General features: G+C 38.8%; 1 protein-coding gene across 2 annotated transcripts in view; it reads right to left on the bottom strand.

Annotated features, from left to right (window-relative positions):
- The window catches only part of SZT2 (SZT2 subunit of KICSTOR complex), a 3,556,133-nt gene that overhangs the window by 966,244 nt on the left and 2,569,197 nt on the right, over positions 1–20,692 (bottom strand). For both annotated transcript variants that reach the window (XM_044085412.1, XM_044085413.1), the window contains exon 58: positions 6,321–6,503. In XM_044085412.1, coding sequence (XP_043941347.1) covers positions 6,321–6,503 — 183 coding nt within the window. The remainder of the gene's footprint in view (positions 1–6,320; positions 6,504–20,692) is intronic.

Below are 20,692 nucleotides of genomic sequence, written 5' to 3'. Positions count from 1 at the left end.
ATATAGTGAAGGAAAATGAAGTTATAGAAAAAAGGGGGATGGCGGGTGGGTAACCCGGACTACAACAGTGAATACACTCAAACATCTACATTTATGGTAAGTGTACACAACTGTACTATGTCCTTCGTGTTTCACTGTTGCAGTCATTACATTTGGGTAAAATCCCAAAGCTATGGATGGGAGGCTGGAACTAAATAGCATTAGGAGTGGCTATAAGGCCCTGCAGAACTGCAGTGGCAAAGCCTGCACTGGACTTAGAGAAGAGAGGCAAATGATAATGCTTTGTAAATGTATGAACAGAGCTCTAAGTAGCAGCTTCTAGAATGTCTTTGGTTGGTACCCCTGTGAGAAAAGCTGCTGAGGTAGATGCAGCCCTGGTGGAATGTGACCTGATTCCCTTGGGCACCGGTTTACCATGATGCAAATAGCAGAAACGAATGCAGTGGCTTATCCACTTTGAAATAGTCTGCTTTGAAATAGCCTTTCCCTCTGATCCTGCAGCAAATGTCACCAGTAGCTGCTCAGACTTTCTTAGAGATTTTGTCCTGTTTAAGTAGAATCTTAGTTGTCTGTGTACGTCCAAGGAATGCAGAATCCGCTCCCTCTTGTTCTGCAGATTTGGGTCAAAAGTTGGCAGATGAATAGTTTGGTTAAGAACCACACTGGATACCATGTTAGGCATAAAGGAAGGATTGGTCCTGAGGGACACCCTGTCCGGGTGAAATGTAATAAAAGGCTCCACAGCCATGAGGGCCTGTAGTTATGAAACCCTTCTTGCTGAATTGATTGCCAGAAGGAAAGCTGTTTTCCAAGATAAAAACTTTATATCCGCAGTAGCTACTGGTTCAAATGGAGGCAGGGTGAGCTTTTCCAACACAAAATTGAGGTCCTATGCAGGAGTTGGTGATCTTCTGGGAGGCCTTAGATTTTTGGCCCCTCTAAGATACTGTTTTAGCAGAGGATGAGAAAAGATTGGAGGCTCTGTGTTGTAATGAGCTGAGATGGCAGAGGCATGGACTTTTATTGATGAAAAAGATAGGCCCTGGTCAAGCATCTCAGTCAAGTATTGTAAAATCTGAGGAATATTTGGCTTTGCTGTGTCAGTCCCTTGTGCTTGGTTCCAAGCACAGACTCTCTTCCATTTATCAGCATAAGATTTTCTAGTACTAGGCCTTCTGGCTTCCAAAATGTCATCCATCACACATTTACTGAGAGGTGTTGTTTGAATAATTACATGATCAGCCATGCTGCCAGGTTCAGAGTTTGGAGCTAATTGTGCAGAATTTGATTGTTCTGCTGAGACAGTAGATGAGGTATTTGAGGCAAGTACCAAGGAGGGAGTTGAGACATATTCCTTAGAATTGGGTACCACTGCTGGCGAGGCCAGTCCGGGGCAATTAGGATCAATTTTGTTTTTTTCCTGTCTGACCTTTAGTGAGACCTTGGGAAGAAGAGGCAGAGGAGGAAAGGCGTAGACTGATAAGTTTTTCCAACTGAAGGATAGTAACAAACAAACTAAGAAAAAAGAACGCTGATCCCCTGTGTGCCTTGACATGCCAAGCTGGTCTCAACAAGAACAACAACGGACTAAAACGAATTAAAAGTTTATTGTTAAAAAAGTTAAGCGCTTTCACTCGCTATGCTGCGAGCTTCTTCAGAACTCCATTACTTTGTGGCAATCTCATTTAAATAACTTCTTTGGCGCCAAAAAAGACGCTACATTAAAGCTACATACACTGTGAAACTCTCCTGATTCCGATGAGTGCCAAAAGTAGCATGCATCAGTGACATTCACACTGTGATAAAATACAATAAAATACATACACAAAACTAATGACTGAATGTATCAATAGTGTATCTATTACCGAATTGATTATTTATAAAAAATACTAAATATACTAAATATTTCTTGAATACAAACTGTAAGTAAATTTAAATAATTGTATTTGTATTGTAATGTTATGTTAATTGTAAAATAGGCTTTATAGTAATAAAATCATTTAGTCCTGGTGCAGTAGAAGCATCTGTATATAATTGCCACCAGATCTCTTTATAGGACAAAAGTCCTTTATAATCACCCCCTCTAGAGTCTATTTGAACAAATTCAAGGATGGCAAACTTAAAAGAATGTTTATTTCCACATTTTTTAACATGTCTGTATAAAGCATTTTTTTCATCCTTGGTTTAATACTGTATAGATGTGCATATATACGTTTGTTCAATTTTCTTTCCGTTTTTCCTATATAATATCCAGAACAGGCTATACATTTAGCTAAATATATAACCCATCTGGTATTACAATTACCTTGAACAAACCTTGTATGTGTCTTATTGACATTTTCCAAAGTGGTACTACCTTCCTCTAGGATGGCATAACATTGCTTGCAACTCCCACACTTAGTAGTGTTCCTATGAGTCAAATGCTTGCTAATGCCACCTCCTTCCAAATAATTCTTAATATTGCGCCCCGTTTTGTTAACAAAAGTAGGCTGAGATCCCAGTATCTTTACTATTTCCTGGTCTGTCAATATGATATTCCAGTTACTAGTCATAATTTTCTTAATCTTGCTACAATGTGGACCATATTCCAAAACACAAGCTCTCCCGTAATCTGTAGTAGAAATTATATTATTTTGAATATGATTTTCACTATTATTTCACTATTATTACTTCCGTTATAATATTTCTGACCTAACAGTGGTGTATATTTTTTACCCCATCAGACAATTTAGCTTTAACATGATCATGCAGATTTTGCTCCTTGAGCCAGGCATGCCTTCTAATCACAGATCCAGTAACTGCAGCCCTGCAGAAGGCCTCCAAAGAATCAAAACCACATTGCAAAGTATGCTTTCCAACCTGTTCTGCTGCATGCAATAATTCCTGTAATTCTTTATTTTCCACACATTCAGAAATCAACATCATTTTCTGTTTCAATAATCCCATAACATGCTGTTGATATTTTAGCATATGAAATTGGCAGTTTAAGGCAATAATTGCCAAGGTTGCAGACGTATAAACCTTCTTTCCCCATCTATCCAGCACCCTGGAATCGCTATCAGAGGGGGAAGGATTCTTAGCTGATGAGGCCTTTACACCTTTTGGAAACTGTGAGATAGTTTCAGGATCAGCAGCAGGATTTTTGAATAAAAATTTGTGGGAGTCAGGAACCCTGCAATATCTGTCTGGCTTGCTAGGAGCCAGGGGTAGGGAATCTGGGAGCCATGCTTGATTCCGAAAACACATCATCAACAATGTCTAATACAGGAGGTATGGCCAAAGGCCTATGCTGAGGAAGAAGAAGGAAATCCCCCTCTTTTTTGATTCTGAGAAATCTTGACTCTCCCAATGAAAATGTTCCCTCAAAGTATGCAAGGTTTCTCCAAAAGAACTAATCTTCAGGGGGAGATGCAGATGGGATGGATTCCTCTTCATCTGAATCCTCATAGGGTGGTAGGGAAAATTCCTGATGAGAAGAGGAATCAGAAGAAATAGAAACCTGATCTGAAGATTCAAAATCAGTGTCTTGCCTAGGCCTATTAGCGGGGGGGGGTTGGGAACCCCTGATCAAGGTAATTAAGTCTTCAGCCATTTTGATCATCTGTTTTTTGGGCATAGAGGTCAGTTTTGGACCTTGACGGTCTGTCTCTGTCCTTTTCTTTGCGTTTTTTGTGAACTCCGGTAGTCGGACTGCTATCCAACGACATTTCAGGGTAGTTAAATCTGTTTCCAAAATATTTTGAAGCAAAGATATACTGACTCTTAATGGTGCATTGGTTAAATCTAGCATAAAACCGACAGCAAGGCACGTTATTGATCTGGGCCTAGGCAAGGAATAAAGTACAAATGGAAATCCTTATGAGGTATTTGCTTCCCAAAAGTAATGCAATTATTAACTTTTACTGACATCGGCAAGGAGCAAGAAAAAGTTTCCCCAACAGGGTACTTAGCTTTGATTGAAGACTTCGGTTCTGAAACTTGAATGCAAAATTTTCAGGAGTCGGCCAACCGGCCCTTGCAAACTGCTTCTGCTTCGGGCACCACGCAGCAAGAAAGACTAAAGAAAATGGCGTCGGCTGCATGTTTTATAACCCTGACGACCTGGTGTCATGGAAGAGGAGACAGCAACTGACGCAGGACCCAAGACTTTGATATTCAGGCTGACTGAGGGCAACCTGCCAGTAGATTACCCAAATGCAACAGTGAAACATGAAAAACATCAGAAATTTTCAACTTGGCAGTGCTTTCAGAAGCTCTGAATACTGTTCTTTATCCACTTGAAGACAAATCTTTTATATGGTATATGTACCTGTTAAGAGCTGCAGTGACTATATTCTGTGGCAAGCTGTGTTTTAAAGTACAAGACATTGAAAAGATCAGTGTTAAATTATCTTTAATATGGCTTGGGGGGGCAGTGTGCAAGCCTGAAAACAACTGAAATACATTACTAGTGGTTATTGTCTTTCAATTACTTCACAAAGAAATAACAAAAATGTGAAATGTGCACAAAAAATGGATGTCATTTTGGGAGGTGGTGAGCTGTGTGCTAATGGCAACTGCATGATTTGGTGAGGGAGGCCACATATGTGCTTGGGAGCAACAAATCAGAACCACATTACTGTGATCAATAGTCATGTAACTTCTTTGCAGTCAAAGGTGGCATATTTTTTCAGTAAGGTCAAACCTGATTGTGACAGTACAAGTGCAAAAACAGCCAATACTAGTGCCTGTTCTAAGAAAAACAATGAAGACACTACCCATGCTTTGGAATTCAGCTTGTTACTTTATTACTATTATTATTTTTATTATCATCATCATCATAATCATAATCATCACCATTTCACAGTGTCTTCTAACATCTTCTAAGTTAAAGTGGCTAAGCGCAGTTGTCCTCATGGACATTTCAGTTTGAGACCCCCCCCTGCTATTTCTTAATATAATTATCTGGCCTTTATTTTACATTGATAATTGTCTTGTATTATGTGGCTGAGTGTATTAGTCCTCATGTGGTCCTCATACTCAATTATGTATTGACATGAAAAAACATATTTTGACCTAATTATGTGTCCCTGATTGTCCAACTTTAACTTCCCTTAGAGAACTGGCAAACTAAACATCTTCACCTTGACCGCAGAATAAACAGTATCCAGCAGTGTGTTAATGGAAAGGTAATACCTGATAAAAAAATGTCCGCTGCTTCACAACGGCATATTAACCTACCATAAAGAAGGGCCAGAAAGAAAAAAACAAGCAGCTGTCATTGTTTTACGCAGACTAAACATGGCTTTGTTGTTTAGTTAGTGCAAAACTTAAAAAAAAAATAGTGAGTGTGTGTGTGTGTGTGTGTGTGAGACAAAGAGAGAAAAGAAAGTGTGAATGAGAGAGAGAGAGAGAGAGAGCAAGACAGCACATATCATTGGTTTTCAACTGCAACAGGCAGTCCATCGGCATACATGACCACCTAAACAATAAAAAGTATGAAACTCTAATGTCTACATTACTGACTGACTTTAATCCTCAGTGATTTACCAGCAAATCAAACAGTCTATGAGGGACAGAACAAAACTATTAAACAAAATCAGAGACGGTTAAGAAGCATGGGGGAGTTGCAATGCCTTTTATTCTATATTTTTTTCTTAGTCCAACTAAGATGTATTTACTCAACAAACTAGTTGCAAACTACTGGGTATGTGTGTATTTGTGTGTGTGTGTGTAAGTCTGTCTGTGTGTGCTTCTGAATGTGTGTGCAGATATTACATACTTACCATAACTTATATGTAGAATGTAAATTGCTTCCTCCAACAACAATTAAATAAATATGGTACAGTAAGTTTGAACCATTAGATGGAGGAACTATTTTAAATGAAAAAAATATAAAGTAGTATACAGTAATAAAAAAATCAGAACAATTTAACAGACAGCCCATTCTCCAAGAGCAATAATGCCCTCCAGGGTGTGTGTTACTAGAGAAATAATGCCCTTCCAGGGGTGTACGGGCTCTTCGCATATAGCATAATCCCTGGGCACATATTATTTCCCTAATAACACACAGTCCATCAGGCATCACTGCTTGCTTGTCTATGATTACTGCATCTGTTCAATTGAAAGGTACACCTGAACCTATCACATATAATTTAACTGCGTTTTCATCCTTCGATGAATGATCACCAGTACCCATTCTGAGGCTCAGTGTATAATGCACTATTTTGTTATCAGTTTGTAACCAGTACGGTTGTGATGAAAAATACACACTTGTTAAATAAGTCCATTCTGTAAATCAAGCAAATAATTAGCTAGAAAAAGTAAGATGCGATATTTACCTGTTTAAGATCTTCATGTCCTGGAGAATCAGAAAAGCAGTAATGATGAAACAGACCCATCTTCTGACTAAGCAGGCAGTGAACGACATGGGAACGAGCATTTTGCCACTGAAGAAGCCGAGTTAAGCCACGTTTCAGTGATGCACCCAACTCAACTGACCAGTTATATGTGCTGAGAGTTAGCTATAAGAGAACATAAAGAAACAAAAGTATTAATGATACTGTACTAACAATGAGCACTGCTAAAGTCATGCAAGAAGCATCATTCCAACATCCAGACACTGCCAAGGGAAACTGCTTAGAATTAAATTCCAACTGAGGCACATTTCCCATGGAATTCTAAAGAAAAAGGTTACATCTGAAAAGCACAGAACCACAGTATCTACTAAAATAAACAACTTTACATTAAATGAAGTAAAAAGAAAATATTATTGTATGACATTCTACTCATATCAATAAGTAGTTATGGAAAAGATTTGTGCAGCACTATTCTTTCATTTTGGCCTTTTACTCATAGATATTAGTTGTTATATGGCCAATTTTTCAAGCTGCTGAAGGTTCCCCCTGGACAATGGTAATGCTGATCTCATGTTACTGGTTCTGCTCTCTATGTCAGTTGGTGCATGTTTAATATAAAGGAAGCATTATCCTGTGCTGCTGATAATTTGCCCACTAGCAGACTGTTACAGAACACAAACAATCCAACACTCTAAACAGGCAGTAACTATGAAATGCAATAATCAGAAAGTTCCAGCAATCGTAACCACTCAAATGCAAACAAGGGATGCTAGGAAGGTAACTACACTGTTAAAAAAGTCCCACACTAAAAGGCGCACTTTTGGGTTCCTATTACATTATCGAAAGATAACGTAATCGAATGCTCAGAACTTTGAAACGGACGCATTTCGAAGATCGCATTGTGGGATCGTAGTACAGTGAAGACTGGGATATTTTCCTTTTCCTCACTGTAGTGCAATTTCGGAGTTGGCATATATATTTAGCGGGGGTGTGGGGGCGCAGTCCCCCACAATAAAAGTTTCAATATGTAGCCGTTTCGAAGTTCTGAGCACTCGATTACGTTATCTTTCGATAACGTAATATGAATCCACACTTTTGAAGTGAGTATCACACACAATTGGAGAATGATTCTTGAGGACTAGTGCAGCAAATACAATTTACCTTTTTGTAAAATTACAGAGTCTGTAAAAATAATTTAGGATGACAGACATCTAATAAAGGAGTTCATGCTAAAATGCCCTACCAAACCCTCATCTGTTTCAAGAATGGGTAAGCAAACTTGCAGCATTTAAGTGTTTAATAAATGTGTTTACATATCACTAGACTGCAGCTTCACATATATATTGAATTGAATGTTCTTAAAATATACAGGAGAAGTAGCAGCTACTGTAAGAAGAAAATGGTAAAAAGGTGCCAGACACTTTTAGTTGTATAAATCAAAACACAAGATAATACAACAGGCAAACCATTCCAGCAAAGTTTTTTGGTGAGAGGCCTTGCTTTCAGTTCAGAAATGGAACACAGCCAACAATTTTTTTCTGATGCATTTTGTTCTTTCCAAGTAATTTCTGCACTGTCTGTAAATATCCATAACGTGTGGCAGTTCTCTCTTAATGTTTTGGAAAAAGAATGGCAAAGAAATAGTTGAGACAACTTTAGGCACGAAGGATGGACTGCTTTTCAAACTTAGACAGTACACAAGGCAGTGGTAAGACAGTATAGGGATTTAATACACACCTCATCCTCCAGCTCAGAAATTTTTGTTGTAGAACTTAAAGGGTTTTCCAGAGCAGGATGCCAGGGTGCAGAGAAATATATGGTTTAAATGGCCACAGATTCAGCCCTTCTACAATGAAGACAGAATCACCAAAAGGAAAAAGGCATGCTAATTTTAACATTTATAATGAGCATGTTCATAAGCAGCAGAGACCCTGTGGATGTGTTAATAGCTTCCATGAGGCCAAGAAGTGCCAGTGCATTAAAAACAGCAGCATAAAATGCATCCCCTTTTTATAGTATAATAAATATACAGTATTTGCACTGATGTGACTTATATATATATATATATATATAGAAACACTTTATAAGCTCGAAATCCTGTAATATCGAATTTCAGAATCTCAAGCCTATAAAGTCAAACGGACAGAAATCGCGAACCCAGAAATGTTGAATCTGAAATGTTGAACCCGTGGTACGGATAGCGAGCTAGGTAAGTGTTTGTTTTTTTAGGGTTTTGGGGAGGGTTTGTGTGTTTTTGAGTGTGTTGGGGAGTTTTACGTGTGGGTTAGTGTAGGTAGGTAAGAATGTGAGTGTGTTAGTGTTGGGGGTGGTGGTGTTTGCGTGTATGTGATGTGTGTTTGTGCATGGGGGCTGTGGAATGTCTGGTGCTGGGTTGTCTGTGTTATGGAGTGTGGTGTGACCTTGGAGTTAGTATATATTAGTAGGGGTGGTGTGGGGGGTGCAGGGGGGCTTACTCCTATGCATAAAGTAAGGGTAGGTGTGTGTGTTTGTTTAGTTGTGTGCGTGTGTGTTGTGTTGCTTTTTTTAGAGTGTCAGGAGGTATGGGTGTTTGTGTTTTTATGTGTTGTGTAGTGTGTGCTCTGCGTTTCCGCAGTTTTGTGGTTTCAGTGATATGGATTTTCAGCTTCATGGTCTCGAGATACTGAAATTCGATATTTCAGTATTTCGAGATTATGAAGGGAATATATATATATATATATATATATATATATATATTCACTATTATTTCTATTTTGGCATGTAACAATCATCTTCAGCATTACAAGATCCAACTATTTCAAGCATTACTTTTTTGTAACTTTCAGTTTTTACAGCCACCATGTACTCTACTAAAATTATATGAACTGTCCACATGTATAGATTTGTCTTACAAATTTGTCATAACTTGATTTTTCATGGGATTACTGTATGTTGGTCTGACGACACAGTTTCAGTTGTTTTTCATCTCAGTGAGACATTTCTGAGTGACATGTTTCTCCACCTCAAGATTGTCAAAAGAATGTTGTATATATCTCTCTACTCTAGTATGCTCTCTGGCAACATCCCTTTCTGCTTAGGTATATCTGCCTTAAAAAAAGATGCCATCTTCTCTACAAACAACAAAACATCCGGCTTCTTCTGTTTTATGGATTACTACTGTTTCACACTGTTGACCTTTCCACTAGCGCAGTTTCATTGAATGTCTATAATGTCTATAACAACAAAGTTTCTGCCTTTGATGATTCCTTTCCCACATTTCTCTGACTCTGCCTTGATTCTATACCTTCAGCAAAGAAGGTACACCAGATTGCTTTTTAACCTTCTCTCATTCAACAACTGAGCCATCATTAAGTCATTCAAGCCTATAGCACCTTTTTTGTATAATTCCAGTTCACATTCATAACTACTTATGGCATCCAGAACTTTTTTGGGTCTGACTTCATTTCCTAAGTAACTTACCAGGTAAAAATAGACAATATTAGAAATAATGACACAAAGATTGTTAATCTGGGATATATTGCAGTCACTGTCCATGACTTATTTAAATATATATATATATATATATATATATATATATATATATATATATATATATATATATTTCATGTTCATATTTTCATTATCTTACTGAGGGGATGTGGTGTAATATGTCAAAAGTGGAAGACAGAAGAATTCATTGTCAATGTCCTTTTATATCACACTATACCACATATATTGCTATTTGTTTGGTAGTGATTATGAGCACTTACATGAGTGCATGGATCGTGCTATCCCAAACAGATCCATGACGCTATCCTCCAAAAAAAGGAAGCCAATCTGGCGGTCCCCTGCCATAAACAAACTGTACAACAGAAGGAAGAAACTCTTGCAAAAGAGAGTAAAATCCCACGAGTGGAGGAGCTCCCTGGTCAGCTTCAGTAAGAAGCTGCGATCTCTGATAAAATCCTCCAAAGCTAGTTACGAAAATAAAATCACCACTGATTCTAAAGACAACCACAAAGCATTCTACAGCTATGTCAAGAATCCCAATGGCAACACTCAGATCTGCTCTGAGTTACAGCACAATGGCACTAAATATACAGACCCAACTGATATTGCCAACATCCTGGCAGATAGGTTCAGTGCTAACTTTACCCCCCTCTCACCCCCTAAAGAGCCCATATCTATACCGGAAGAATGCAAAGTTCCTGTAATCACGGCTGCACAGGTAAAAACCACATTCTCCAAAGCCAAGAACACAGCATCCATGGGACCAGACAACATCCCAGGCTGCGTTCTACACGAACTACAGAACAAACTGGCACCCCACCTAAGTACCATGTTCAGTCATAGCCTCACTTCAGGCTTTGTGCCTGCTGAATGGCGCACAGCAATGGTTATCCCACTCCACAAGGGGGGAGCCACCACAGACCCCGGGAACTACCGCCCCATTAGACTGACGAGCCTGGTCTGCAAGGCCATGGAATGTATCATCATGGAACTTATAAGCAAAGACATTGGTAATCTCCAAACTATTGATCCCACCCAGTTCGGGTTTGTAAAAGGCAGATCATGTCTCCTAAACTGATAAGACTTTTTTGAAGCAGTCACCAAAGTCGGAGACAAGGGTAAGGTGGTTCACACAGCCTATCTAGATCTTGCCAAGGCTTTTGATACCATCCCCAACTCTGGAATTATAGATAAACTCACTAAACTAGGTATAAATCCCTATGTCACAAGATGGGTTGCCAACTGGCTCAATGACAGAACCCACACTGTGAAAGTAGCAGATTCCAAATCCAACTTCAGACCAGTGACAAGTGGAGTACCACATGGTTCATTCCTGGGTCCTCTCCTGTTTGGTATCTACTTCTCTGAAGTTCAGGCTAACACAGAAGGTATTTGGCTAATAAAGTTTGCAGATGACTGCAAACTAGGAGCCATAATCTAAACTCCTAATGATGTGGACATCCTACAAAAGGGCCTCACTGAGACAGATGCCTAGTGTCAAAGCCATGGCCTCAAGCTCAATGCCAAAAAGTGCAGTGTCATCCCTTTGGTAGAAACTCTGTACCCATGAACTACAACATAGGTGGTAGTATACTTAACAGCGAAAGTGTGATAAGAGACCTTGGGACACAGGTGGACAGTAATCTCTCCTTTGATAATCACATCGCCACAGTAGTCAGGAAATCCTTCTACGTGGCATACCTCATCACAAAAGGTTTCTCATCCAGAAAAAAAGAGGTCATTGTTCCCCTCTACCCATCACTCATTAGACCCATTATAGAGTACAACGCCCCTTTTGGTATGCACCTCACAAGACATCTACAACAACTGGAAAGGCCACAGAAATACCTCACAAAGAGGATTACTGGCCTCAAACAGATGCCCTACGCAGACTGTCTAAAAAAACTCCATCTTTACTCCGTCGCATATCGCCTACTCAGAGGTGATCTCTGCCTAACATACAAAGCTATGTCAAACCCAGAGCTGTTGGACATGCTGCACTTAAAGAAATCCCAGTCCCTCTGAGCTACATGCTCTAGGGACCTAAACCTTGTCACCACAATAAACAGAACATGCCGGAGGGATAGATTCCTGTCCCAGAGACTTCCCATACTCTGGAATAAACTACCTATTTATATCAAACAAAGCTCCTCATTAGCACTCTTCAAGAAAAATCTTGATGATTGGATGGGAAATAGGAAATTCACCCCGGGGATCACCTCTGTGGCTCTGCTCGACAGTGGCACAGGAAAATAATTTTCTTGGATAAAAAGGGTACCTTTTTGGCTGGGCTTGTATAGGCCCCAGGGCAGATAGCCTAGTACCTACCGATGAATCTATGAAAATAAACAAAATTTCCATATGTACTTAATACTTCAAAAAACAAGAGACTTACAAACTGTTGCATGATGTCAGGTGAAACCTTAGAAGTTGTCGAAAAAAGTTGCCTTTCAAATTTCCACTGTAAGTTGCACATCTTGAGAAGTATTCAGTGTTATTTACTCTCCTCATTATACAATTAAGCATATGTTTTCATGTTTCTGTAAATATCTCAATAAACATGCACTCACAGAAAAAATTATTGTCATGTGGAAGATAATCTCTGGTTAACAAAAATGTTCTAACACTGTATGTCTAGATTATAAGTTTCTAAGGTATGATAATTGTTTGTGGAAGTTTAGCAAAAAAATAAAATTCTGAGTTTGTGTGCAGTATGGTATTTAGGGAAAATACTACGAATACAATGAATGCACTGACTACTGTCACTGCAAAGAATACTCCTTAGTGATAGCACTGCAATTTGTACAGTTTTAATAGTTTTCATTTGTTCACAAAATATTTACTTTTGTTTATCTTATCCTTTTTCAAGTTTATTTTTTAGAAAATGCTCTGGAATGCAAGATGTGTGTAGGCTGCTACAGTGGTGTGACATTCCATACCACTTAGGTGTGAAGGACTTAAAATTATTCTCCACAATGATGTATTACTAGATTCAAAACCTGAAAGATGACAACCCCTGCAGCTACTTCTAATGTTTCTGTATGATCATCTACTGTCTAAATAATTCCCTCTATGAGTAACCTCCCCATTTGTGAAACCTTTTAAATTCTGTGGACCACTGTCAGGTTTGCCTTGTCTTGAAAATACAGATTCTAGTGCACTTACTACATGGATAGATGCAGTTTTTGTCATTTATAAAATGGCAGTGTACTTGGAATAATAATAAATCTACATTAAATTCACTACTTCTTCTAAATCAACATACTTGTGACCACTCTGTTTCGTGGTCCACCTAGTAGTAGTATGTATCTATGTACAGTGGATATAAAAAGTTTACACACCCCTGTTAAAATGCCAGGTTTTTGTGATATAAAAAAATGAGACCACAATACATCCTTTCAAAACTTTTCCCACCTTTAATATGACCTATAACATGTACAGTTCGATTGAAAAACAAACAAATCTGTTAGGGGAAAAATATAAAAAATAAAAAATGTACAATAAGCTGGTTGCATAAGTGTGCAACAACTAACAACTAAAACACATCTACATCCTTACTAACAAAATTCTCAACTACTTTCAGATAGCAGATTTGGAGCAAACAAATGCCATGTCCTCTCAATGAACAAATCTTACTGTAAACACCAACTACTTCTTTGTACTTTCAAAAAACAAATATAGTCCACGCCTTCCCATTTCCTTGAAATAACAAAAGCTCAATTTTCTCTGTCTGCTCTACACTCTTAATACTTTTTTTTGAGGGTTTACTATTGGCATTCCGAATCTGCTTTGGTCGACCGTTTAGGAATGCCGACCCGAAATGCTGAATCTGGAATGCCAAAAAGTAAACCAAGGTAAAAATAAATACATCGACAACTGTGGTTCGATGTATTCAACACAGCAGGAGGTGACATCAGTCACCCATGCTATGCACATTAATATACCAATAAACTCTACAGTCAATGGTCTGTTAATGTTACTATTTTGCAGGGGGGCTGTGCCCCCCTGCACCCCCACACCCCCTGCACATCAAATATACCAACTCCGAGATTGCACTACAGTGAGGAAATGGGCTAATTCCCTGTTCCCCACTGAACCGCGATCTCCCAGCATGTCGAATCAGAAATGATCGAGTGTAACACATCACTTGATCATTAGAAATCGATCATGTTTTGTTCGTGTAACTGCCATTTTGAAAACAGTGATTCGAGCATGTCTCTCTTGATATCCTGCAATTCGTGAAAGTAACAGTAAACCTTTTTTGAAATATTTCTTCTTCTTGAGAAGCTTTATGCTCAGCTAGTCTTTCATTCATTTCAATCCATGACTTCTGCAGTTTTATCAGTTCATCTGAGTGTTTTTTTAATCTTCTTGTCATCTGTTCTGTTAACATTCTCTGTTTCTTACAATTTATATCGAAAATTACTGGGGAAGCACCTTTCGTATGAAATTACATGTAAGGAATAATTGACATGGTTTTACAGCTTTACACCTAGCTGCATGTAAATTGTCATGATGTGTATCAGTCATTATTCAATATTTAATGCATTAGACAATATTAATCTTACAATATGATAAGAAACAAATAATGAGAAATTTACAAAAAATGTGAAACACTTCTAGCTAATGGAAATCACAATGAAACAAATGCATTTCTATCAAAAACAAACTGGGACTAAATCTTTAACAACTAACACACATCATCTCACGATGCTTTTCAAATTCCTATATCAAAAACTGCATTCAACATTTCTAGTACATAAGTATACAGAAACATCTGAAAGATAATCCCCTCTGCTGAATCAAAAGCAACTCTATATAATCAGAAAAATAAGTTATACATTAGTTTCAGAAGTAAACATAACCTTGCAAACAAATCACACTTAAAAAAAATCCCTGAAAACTCGTTCTAAGCTGAGTAAATCAGTTAAATCCAATTATTAAACTAACATCAAAAGATGGAGAACACCAAGATGTTCCTTAATTCAGAGGATTAAAGGAATACAATGCATTTTCCGTACATAATGTAATATCTCAAACAGAGACAATAAAATGGATAAATTCTTTACCAATTAAAAAAAAGCAAACATCAGGATAAAAGTATTACACCTCTGGCAATCAGAAATTATTCTCTCTTTATTATTTAGATAATTACAGCAATAAAAAAGAATAGTGGCATTAGGCAACTAGATGATTCCAGATAGTTTACAGGGGATAATCTCCTGAAGCTGTTAAAATTATTCTTACATGTAAACTTCTTAAAACGAGGTATGTTTTGGTTGTTTAGTGGAAGGTTACAGTTATTATACCTACATTTTTATGAAGTGCTACATCAGATCCGAGGCAATAATCAGCCTAATCTGAATCACCTGTAAACTTGAGCAGTTAATGAATCAGATTACTTTATAAGACAGTGGTGAACTCTGACTATAACATTCACAAAAGTACAGATATCCTAAACTTGGTATCATTCTTCAAGGAGTGAAAACTGCACTTGGTGTGACTTATCTACACATGAAGCAAACCAAGACCTCATCACATTGCTTGACAAAATTAAAAATACTACAGATAAAGTCATTCAGCTAAATGATAACAATTATTCAGTTCACTGCATTAACAATTGTCAGTGGGAAAGAACAGAAGGCAATAAAGAAGATACTGAGTTTCTTAGGAGACTGTGTAACTATCACTTTGGCTTCTTTTCTCTGACATGCTCCTATAAGTAAAGAAAGTGCAACTCTGTAAGACACCTACTGAAACAGTACATATTTGCCAGGTTCAGTTTTCCATGAGTTGTCTTATTCTTCACAATGAGGATGAACTCTTGTCTGGTACCTACTTCGGAATATATCTACACAGATATGTGAGGCGGACGACCTGCTTTTGGTCTAACAGCTCGTTTGCCGACAACTATTTAATCAACCACATTTGGTCAATACATGCAGATGGTCAACAGGTGTGTGAAATTAATAATCCTTGGCTATGGGAATATCCCCTTTCCCTATGGAATGTGCAGTCTTGGGAGTTAGTATACATAGTTATCAGTGGGTCTGGGGAGGCGCAGCCCCTCCCAATATGGCAGATGCAGGAAGTCTTGTCTCCCTGCAAAAACTAGTGTTTTTTTTATGTGCTGAGGTTCTTTCATAGCAAATGTATGTTAAGGTCTCAGTGTTTGGTTTGTCAACCTTTTGCGATTGACTTATGGAGGATGACATATGGGAAACTCTATTGAAGTGAGTTGATATATATATATATATATATATATTCTTCTTCTTTCGGATTTTCCCGGTTAGAGGTTGCCACAGCGGATCATCTGTCCACTCATGATTGGCAGTGGAGTTTGTACTGTGTCGAGTTGCCAGCCTGGCACCCAACCTTCCACGGAAGGCAGGCACACACACACACACACACACACACACACACACACACACACACAAACACTCACACCTAGGGCCAATGTAGAGTGTCCAATCCACCTACTGCATGTCTTTGGAATGTGGGAGGAAACCGGAGCACCCGGAGGAAACCCACGCAACTGCAGGGAGGACATGCAGACTCTGCACAAAAGGCACCCCAGCCGAGAATCGAACCGGAGAACCTCTTGCTGTGAGGCAGCAATGCTAACCGCTGCACCACCGTGGCCGCCCCGTATATCTATATATATATAGATATAGATATATATATATATATACATATATATATAGATATATATATATATATACATATATATATATATATATATATATGAGTGTGTGTGTATACACAAATATATACATACATATGTATATATTACATGCATAAAGACACATACACATCCCTGTCGTATGCACTTTACCTGTTTTTTTAACCATTGTAAACCATCATAAATAAATGTGTCTACAGTAGTGTGTAGTAGTAAAAACAGAAGTATCTAGCAAAGCTAAACTGTGACAATCCAAAAGAAAAACTGGTAAACACAATATAGAAAAAGTTAAAAACTATACACAACAACAACCTTAGTGAGACCTATGAGCTGCTACCAACTTGCTTCCTGCTGACCAAGGTTTAAAACCCTCAGCCTCCATTTGCCTGTTATGTGACTGTCAGCAAGTCTAACCGCAAAGTACTCTGGAGCAATTGGGAAACTGGGCTAGGCTATTCTACTCCTGGACTGCATGCTTAATAACTACTTATAAAACTATTTGTAGCTTTGCACAAAGAACTAGGAGAATGTGAGATTAACTGTACCTTAGGGCAATAAAAAATTGTCCCTTTGTAATAGCATATTGCTAAGAAAAATCTGTCAGAACTGCTTGAATCTCTCTGCACTTGTCTTGACTAAGAAATAATTAAATTTTTACTTGTTGCATGACCGTTCCTAAAAAGGTTACTGATATAAGAAGTATCAGGGATGATTTCTTGTAGCTCAAGAGAAACCTGACTAAACATTACTTAACCTCCTTTCTCTTCCCCTTTTCCCCAGCCTCCTGGGATACTGCCCAACAGTTTTTAATTATTATAAGCTAACTCTAACACTATTTATTCCAGCCTACTCTCTTTCTCCCTCCTTGACTAAGTGATTGTTAAATTGTTTTTCAGATATTGTATAAAATTGCGATGATTGTACCAGATAATTCATGGCTTGTTGTTGCTTTAACCTATACCAAGACTCTGTTACATTGATCCCACTAATAACTTTTACTCTCTTTACAAACATTTTTTGCTTATAATGTATCTTAAGCTTGTTTTTTTTTTAACTACTGTATATAGTAATCTTCTCATACTTGGAGCTTTTCTCCCCGGGCCTCTACTGAAAATGGATATGTATCCAACTAGACTAGCCCGGTCAACAAATATAAAATAAATAAATAAACATTACCTCCACAGAATTTACCTTACATGATGTAATCAGCATTACCTTCAGTCCCTTGTTTCTTCTATTATAAGCCAAATGTCTAGAAAAGGGAAATGGCTGTTTTGCGTTTTTGCAGCACACCGTTTAGTAAACACTCTGGAGCCTAGGGAAAGTTCAAATGGCAGAGATGAAAAATGATATAATCACCTATGTGAAACTTGAGGTATTTTATATCAGATGGCCTTACTGGGTTGTGATGGTACTGAACATAACCAATGCTTCTTGTAAGAAACCTTTCCTATGAAGTACAGCAGTATTTTCAATCACATCTGTAAAACACGTTTATGGTTATAAACATGTTCAGGTTTGACAAAATTAGGACTGCTGGAACCTGGAGCGATCTAGAACAAAAACCTTAACCTGCATGACAGGAAAATGACCAGTGTAATGCCTTCCAAAACTAGCTAATTCACAGGTTCATAGCTGTGTACTAGGCTAATGGCCCTGGAGCCTTTACAAGCCTAGATCATAGGATTAGCCTGGCATCATGCCACCCAACCTTAGTTCCCAGTGCCTCTGTCGAACAGAGTGACCCCTGGGGTGAATTTTCTATTTCCCATCCACTCATCAAGATTTCTCTTGAAGAGGACCAGTGAGGTGCTCTGCTTGACATGTATGGGAAGTCTATTCCATAGCATGGGCAGTCTCTGGGTTATGAACCTGTCCCTCCAGCATGTTCTGTTGATTGTGGTAATGAGGTTGAAGTCTCTGGAGGGTGTGGTGCGGTGGGATTGGGATTTCTTTAGATGTAGCATTTCTAACAGAGCTGGGTCAGACATGTCTTTGTAAATCAAGCAGAGATCGCCTCTAAGTAGGCAATATGAGACAGATAATATTTTTTTGAGTCTGTCCATATAGGACAAGTCTTTAAGGCCTAGGATCCTCTTTGTGAGGTACTTTTGCAGCCTCTCCAGTTGTTGCAGGTGTCTAGTGAGGTACATGCCAAATGGGGCATTGTATACAATTACTGGCCTAATGAGGGAAGAGTAGAGGGAGACAATGACCTCTTTCTTCCTGGATGCAAAACCCTTAGTAATGATGTGCCACACAGAAGGACTTTCTGACCACAGTGTCAATGTGGTGGTCAAAACAGAGGATGCTGTCAACCTGTGTTCCCAGATCTCTTATAACGCCTTCTGTGTTCAATGGACTATCATCAATGTGGTAATTCAAGGGAACCGGGTTTTTCCCAAAGGGGATGAAGACACATTTTTTGGCATTGAGTTTAAGGCCATGGTTCTGGCACCAGACGTTGGTCTTATTAAGGCCTTTCTGTAGGATGTCAGCATCACTTGGGGAGTTAATAGGTCCCAACTTGCAATCATCTGCGAACTTTGTCAGCCAGAGTCCCTTCGTGTTGGCCTGGGCTTCAGAGAAGTAGATAACAAACAGGAGAGGACCCAGGACCGAACCCTGTGGGACTCCACTCGTGACTGGTCGGCAGTCTGACTTGGAGTCAGCTACTTTCACACTGTGGGTTCTATCTGTGAGCCAGTTTGCAACCCACCTAGTGATATAGGGGTTGATGCCTAGCTTAGTAAGTTTTTCTATGTTTCCTGAGTGGGGAACGGTATCAAAGGCCTTGGCCAGGTCAAGGTAGACTGTATGAACCACCTTACCTTCATCCACAGCTCTGGTGACTGACTCAAAGAAGTCAACCAAGTTGAGCAGGCATGATCTACCCTTCACAAAATCAAACTGTGTAGGATCCAGAGTTTGGAGATTCCCTATATCCTTGTTTATTAGTTCCATGATGATGTGTTCCATAGCTTTGCATATCAGACTCGTCAGGCTAATGGGGCGACAGTTCTCGGGGTCTGTAGTTGCTCCTCCTTTGTGGAGAGGGATGACTGTAGCAGTGCGCCATTTGGTAGGGACCAAGCCTGAGGTGAGGCTGTGATTGAACAGGGCACACAGGTGAGGTGCCAGTTCACTCTGTAGCTCATGTACAACACAGCCAGGGATACTGTCAGGTCCCATAGAAGCTGTATTCTTGGCCTTGGACAGTGCTGTTTTAACCTCTGCAGCAGTAATACTGGGTGCCTGGCAGTCTACTGGTATTGTGACTGGTCATTTGGGGAAGGAGAGAGGGGTAAAGTTAGCACTGAATTTGTTCGCCAGTATATTTGTAATATCTGTTGGCTCGGTATAGCAGATATCATTGTGCAGTAGCAAGACCGGTATATCTGATACCATAATGTTTGTGGAATAAACTACATCTGTGGTTTCTAAATAAAGTATATTCCACATATTTCTGTGCATATGTGGTTTCTACATAAAGCTTATTGCACATATTTCTGAAATACTCATATACTGATAGCCATTTTCTTCCATGATGTCAGAGAACTTTGAAAGCCATCGCCTGGAAAAGTGAGTAAGGGAAAGAGAAGAATAAAAGTGTAGCCATTTTTGAGGATCTCTGATTACATCTGACTCTTCTTCCTAAATTTGTGGTAGAAGCGTTTTTCTTCCTGTACACTCTCTCTTTCCACAAGGCTGATGATACAGTGTTTTTCCTGTGAAATCTTACATAAATATGGATATAGGCATATGAAAATTTCCACAGAAACTGTAGGCAAGTGGGCTAGGTTCATAGGTTTATAGGTAAGTATCGGTTACCTGCCCTTGTGGGCCATTTTAAGCTTGGCCAATTTCCCTTTCAAAAGAGAGACTCAAACAAAGTCCCTTTTGTTTGTGAGGTAAGCACCTTAACCATTATACCAACCCCTAACCCCTTTTTATGTTCACACAAACAGCACCCTCTCTGGATTTGAACCCCAGGACAACAGGACTTTCCCAACACACATTTGAGATTATTATCAGCATGTACCACAGACACATATATAAAATATATACATGGTTTACTATCATAAGTTCAAAGTTCAAAATGTAAAGATATCAAAACAGCAGTTCACTTGAGCGATGTGCGGAATATTAATTAGGTCAAAATGTTGCAAAAGACACTGGTTCG

Source organism: Protopterus annectens, chromosome 10.part0 (genome assembly GCF_019279795.1).
Source record: "Protopterus annectens isolate FY-2018-M chromosome 10.part0, PAN1.0, whole genome shotgun sequence".
Lineage (NCBI taxonomy): Eukaryota > Metazoa > Chordata > Ceratodontiformes > Protopteridae > Protopterus > Protopterus annectens.
This window is presented reverse-complemented; position numbering and strand designations above follow the sequence as displayed.